This window comes from Arachis hypogaea, chromosome 19, assembly GCF_003086295.3.
Source record: "Arachis hypogaea cultivar Tifrunner chromosome 19, arahy.Tifrunner.gnm2.J5K5, whole genome shotgun sequence".
Taxonomy (NCBI): Eukaryota; Viridiplantae; Streptophyta; class Magnoliopsida; order Fabales; family Fabaceae; genus Arachis; species Arachis hypogaea.
In genome coordinates this window covers 113,380,779-113,386,350 of record NC_092054.1, presented here as the reverse complement: position 1 = coordinate 113,386,350, position 5,572 = coordinate 113,380,779, and the positions used below count along the sequence as shown (strand labels likewise).

At 37.0% G+C, this 5,572-nt stretch overlaps 1 protein-coding gene across 1 annotated transcript; it reads left to right on the top strand.

Moving 5' to 3' along the window:
- The first annotated feature begins 2,817 nt into the window (after window positions 1-2,817).
- On the top strand, window positions 2,818-4,835 carry LOC112778625 (uncharacterized). The gene is made up of 2 exons (XM_025822927.1): window positions 2,818-2,932; window positions 4,018-4,835. Exons 1-2 carry the CDS (start codon window positions 2,818-2,820, stop codon window positions 4,833-4,835), a joined length of 933 nt encoding a protein of 310 aa, XP_025678712.1.
- Window positions 4,836-5,572: the final 737 nt, after the last annotated feature.

Below are 5,572 nucleotides of genomic sequence, written 5' to 3'. Positions count from 1 at the left end.
AACATAAAATAGAATTACCTAATGTAAGCAACAAGATGAACCGTCAGTTGTCCAAACTCGAACAATTCCCGGCAACGGCGCCAAAAACTTGGTGCACGAAATTGTGATTCACACTTCTCACAACTCTGCACAACTAACCAGCAAGTGCACTGGGTCGTCCAAGTAATACCTTACGTGAGTAAGGGTCGATCCCACAGAGATTGTCGGCTTGAAGCAAGCTATGGTCATCTTGTAAATCTCAGTCAGGCGGATTCAAATGGTTATGAGGTTTTGATAATTAAAAGATAAATAAAACAGAAAATAAAATAGAGATATTTATGTAATTCATTGGTGAAAATTTTAGATAAGGGTTTGGAGATTCTTTGTTGCTTCTGAACCTCTGCTTTCCTATTGTCTTCTTCCAACCATGCGTGCTCCCTTCCATGGCAAGCTGTATGATCCTCTCGGATGAAAAATATCAGGTACGATCTCTGCACGGCTAATCAACTGTCGATTTCTCGTCTCAGATGAAAAATACCAGGTACAGCTACTGCATAGCTAATCATTTGTCGGTTCCCACTAGTGTCGAAATAGGATCCTTATCCTTTTGCACACTATCACTGCGCCCAACATTCGCAAGTTTGAAGCTCGTCACAGTCATCCTTTCCCAGATCCTACTTGGAATACCATAGACAAGGTTTAGACTTTCCGGATCTCAAGAATGGCTGCCAATGGTTCTAGCCTATACCACGAAGATCCTAATCTCACGGACTCGGTCCGTGTATTAGAGACCCAAGAGAATATACTCCGGCTGTCGTCCAATGACTACGTTGAACATCATGTAGACCGCTTTGTGGTTGTCAGGCATGCGGATCTTGGCTAAGCGAGTAACGAAGATTGGGTAATTGTCACGGGTCACCCCTTCATTCTGACTTAACTGAATTAAGTACAAGAGTATATCTTGGAGAAGAAGTAGTTGTGAATTGAAAGAAAAACAATGGTACTTGCATTAATTCATGAAGAACAGCAGAGCTCCACACCTTAATATTTGGGGTGTAGAAACTCCACCGTAGAAAATACATAAGAAAAGAAGGTCTAGGCATGGCCGAATGGCCAGCCTTCCAAATGTAACATAAACGTCCAAAAGTGATCAAAAGATGGTAAAGTCTCTCAATATAATAGTAAAAAGTGCTATTTATGCTAAACTAGTAACTTAGGTTTACAGAAAATGAGTAACTAAGTGCAGATAGTGCATAAATCCACTTTCGGGGCCCACTTGGTGTGTGCTTGGGCTGAGCATTGAAGCTTTCACGTGCATAGGCCATTCTTGGAGTTAAACGCCAGCTTGGGTGCCAATTTAGGCGTTTAACTCAAGTTTTGGTGCCAGTTCCGGCGTTTTACTCCAAAAAAAGGGGTCTAAGGTAGGCATTTAGACGCCAGTTTGGGCCATCAAATCTTGCGCAAAGTGTAAACTATTATATATTTCTGGAAAGCCTAAGATGTCTACTTTACAATGCAATTAAGATCGTGCCAATTGGGCTTCTGTATCTCCATAAAATCCATTTCGAGTGCAGGAGGGTCAGAATCCAACAGCATCTGCAGTCCTTTTTCAGCCTTTGAATAAGATTTTTGCTCAGGTCCCTCAATTTCAGCCAGAAAATTCTTGAAATCACAAAAAAACACACAAACTCATAGTAAAGTCCAGAAATGTGATTTTTGAATAAAAACTAATAAAAACATAATAAAAATTAATAAAAACATACTAAAAACTATGTAAAAATAATGCCAAAAAGGGTATAAATTATCCGCTCATCAAATATCTGTCATAATTGGTATATTCATATAAGGAACATTTTATTTGCTACCATGCTACCATAAACTCATAAAATGATGCAATGTATAGTTTATCTATTCATGAATTTGAGCCTTTGAGTAGAAATGATTTTCTTGAAATTCATAGCATATATAGACACCAAACTTAATGTTTGGCTATATAATTCATTGGAATGAATGAGTATATATCCTAGAATGGTTATATGATCAGCATGCTTGAAAAGCTATTTTAAAGTGCCTTTAGGCACACCAAACTTAGGAATCAAAACATATGCTTCAAAATGATGTGTGCAATTATCAAATCTGCTCATGAGAGCTCAAATTTATGCTGGAAGAACCATTAATTATTGAAATTAAAACAAAAGCAAGAATATTAAATCATGGGCTGCCTCCCATGGAGCGCTCTTTTATTGTCACTAGCTTGACACTGGTCCCTTGTTAGGGTGGCTGATGATTGTGGTACCTCAGCTTGTCCCCCCTCACTGTGAGCCTTCTTCCTGTGTGTTGATGATCAATCTCCACATGCTCTAGTGAGAGTATCTTGTTGACAGTGTAATAATCATCAGTTTGTGGGCCTGTCTCCAACTGTTGGTATATCAGTTGTACTTTGTCTCCTTTAGAGAATCCTTCAGTTGGTATCCTTTTGTTCTTCCACCCTTTTGGAACCTTTTTCTTGCTCTTTTTTCTTTCTTTGATGGCCCTTCTTTCTTGGCATCAGGTTTTATGTCAGGGACTTCCTTCCCAATGATCGAATCTTCAATCTCTTCTTGCTTTCTCTTCTTAGCCTTCACATGTTCCTTATCCTCTTTTTCTTCTCCAATGTTTGTTCTTTGCTTCGGAGGTGAGCTGATAAGTGCTTCATTGGGTTTGTCTTTCCAATGTAACTCTTCTTCTTCAACCTTCATATAGCTTTTCTCTTCATCAGTATGCTGTATTTCTTGGAAGACATTTAGAGTGATCTTCTCATCATTTACCCTCAAAGTCATCTCTCCTTGTTCCACATCAATGATAGCCCTTGCTGTGGCCAAGAAAGGTCTTCCCAATATAATAGAGTCATTCCCCTCTTCACCTAAGTTCAGGATTACAAAATCTGCTGGAAACAGGGACGGATGTATGGGGGGTAAGTGGAGGCCTGGGCCCCCCCAGCTTTAAAAAAAAATAGTAGAAAGCTTAACCCAACCCAAATAAAACATAAATGCTTTTAAAATTTTTCAAATCCCTAAAACTAATTTTGTTTCTTCATGTTTCCTATTCTTGTGTTGTTTCCTCACAAGTCACGCGGCTCTCACCAAGTCACTGTTACAGCGTCACTGCCATTCCCAAACTAAGGTAAGTATCTAGTGTTATTTTTATATTTCAATCATATATAATATATTCATATCAAACACAAGGTATTCATTTTATTTTTGAGATTTATTTTCTCTTATTTTTTTATTTTATTTTTTAATGAAATTGATAGTAATTTAGAAAAAAAATTATCATTATTGATATTTAATTAATAAAAAATATTTAGATTTTGTTTATTTATGTAAGTATATAATTTTTTGAGTTTTTTTTCAGGTAAAAAGAAATTAGAACATTTTATGATGAAAAAGCAAAGTAAAGTTGATGCAATTTTTAAGAGAAAAGCTACTGATAATGTTAGAGTTCAAACAAGTCAACCCTCTAATCTTATTTCATAAGAAGTTCAAGTAAGTGAGCTCTCTAATCTTACTCAAAATACACATCAACATGAAACCAAAGTACCAATATTAGAAAGATATGTTGATATCTCTTTACTAGAAAGGGATCCAGGAAAGCAACGTCCAATTTGGTAGTATAATATCAATGAACGTGATAAGATTCGTAGAGCATACATAATAGCTGGGCCATACCAACCAACTAATATTAGCTATCCAGCTTCTGGTAATAACAATCACCGTCGATATTTTCAATCTTCTTGGTTTAAGAAATTTCCAAGTTGGTTAGAATATTCACCAGAAAAAGATGCTGCTTATTATTTGCCTTGCTACTTGTTTGGTAAACATTATGGTGCTCGCAATGATGGAAAAAATGCATTTTCAGAGTTAGGATTTAGTAATTGGAAGAAAGTAAACAATGGGGTAAATTGTGCATTTGTATGTCACGAGGGTTCTATTCCTAATTCTCCCCATAATTTATGTGTGAAATCTTGTGATGATTTAATGACTTAATCTAAGCATATAGACAAAGTTCTTGATAGGCATAGTGATGAAACTATTGCAAATAACCGTTTAAGGTTGAAGACATCTATTAATGCTATTCGATGGCTTGCATTTCAAGCATGTGCATTTAGAGGCGATGATGAAAGTCCTGGATCTTTGAATAGGGGAAATTTTATTGAGTTAATTAAGCTTTTAGCTTCCTGTAATCAGAATGTTAATAATGTTGTCCTTGAAAATGCTCCTGGAAATGCTCAATATATATCTCCCGGTGTTCAGAAAGTTATATTGCATATCTTTGCTAGAAAAGTGCGTGCAACAATTCGAGAAGAAATTGGTGATTCTAAATTTTGTATAATTATTGATGAAGCAAGAGATGAGTCAAAGCGAGAACAAATGTCTGTGGTTTTGAGATTTGTAGACAAGCACGGTTGTGTTCAAGAAAGATTTTTTGATCCTATACATATTTCTGATACATGTTCTTTGACATTGAAAACAGAAATTTCATCAGTTCTTTCTCGTCATAATCTTGATGTCCAAAATCTTAGGGGACAAGGGTACGATGGAGCTAGTAATATGCGTGGTGAATGGAATGGATTGCAAGCTCTATTTATGAAAGATTGTCCTTTTGCTTATTACATTCATTGTCTTGCTCATCGATTACAATTAGCACTTGTTTTTGCAGCCAAAGAAGTTTGTTATGTTCATCAATTCTTTTCAAAACTTACACTAATTGTGAATATTGTGACTATTTCTCCTAAACGTCATGATCAGTTAAGGGTTGCTCAAGCAAATAATATTGCAAACTTAATTGCCAATGATCAAATTGTGACAGGTAGTTGATGAGCGGATAATTTATACGCTTTTTGACACTGTTTTTAGTATGTTTTTAGTAGGATCTAGTTACTTTTAGGGATGTTTTCATTAGTTTTTGTGTTAAATTCACATTTCTGGACTTTACTATGAGTTTGTGTGCTTTTCTGTGATTTCAGGTATTTTCTGGCTGAAATTGAGGGACTTGAGCAGAAATCAGATTCAGAGGTTGAAGAAGGACTGCTGATGCTGTTGGATTCTGACCTCCCTGCACTCAAAGTAGATTTTCTGGAGCTACAGAACTCGAAATGGCGTGCTTCCAATTGCGTTGGAAAGTAGACATCCAGGGCTTTCCAGAAATATATAATAGTCCATATTTTGGCCAAGAATTGACGACATAAACTGGCGTTCAACGCCAGCCTTCTGCCCAAATCTGGCGTCCAGCGCCAGAAAAGGATCCAAAACCAGAGTTAAACGCCCAAACTGGCACAGAAACTGGCGTTCAACTCCACAAATAGCCTCTGCACGTGGAACACTTAAGCTCAGCCCAAACACACACCAAGTGGGCCCAGGAAGTGGATTTATGCATCAATTACTCACTCATGTAAACCCTAGTGACTAGTTTATTATAAATAGGACCTCTTACTATTGTATTAGGCATCTTTTGATCATCTTAGGATCTTAGGATCATCTTTGGATGCCTGGTTCTTAGATCAGAGGGGCTGGCCTCTCGGCCATGCCTGGACCTTTCACATATGTATTTTTAT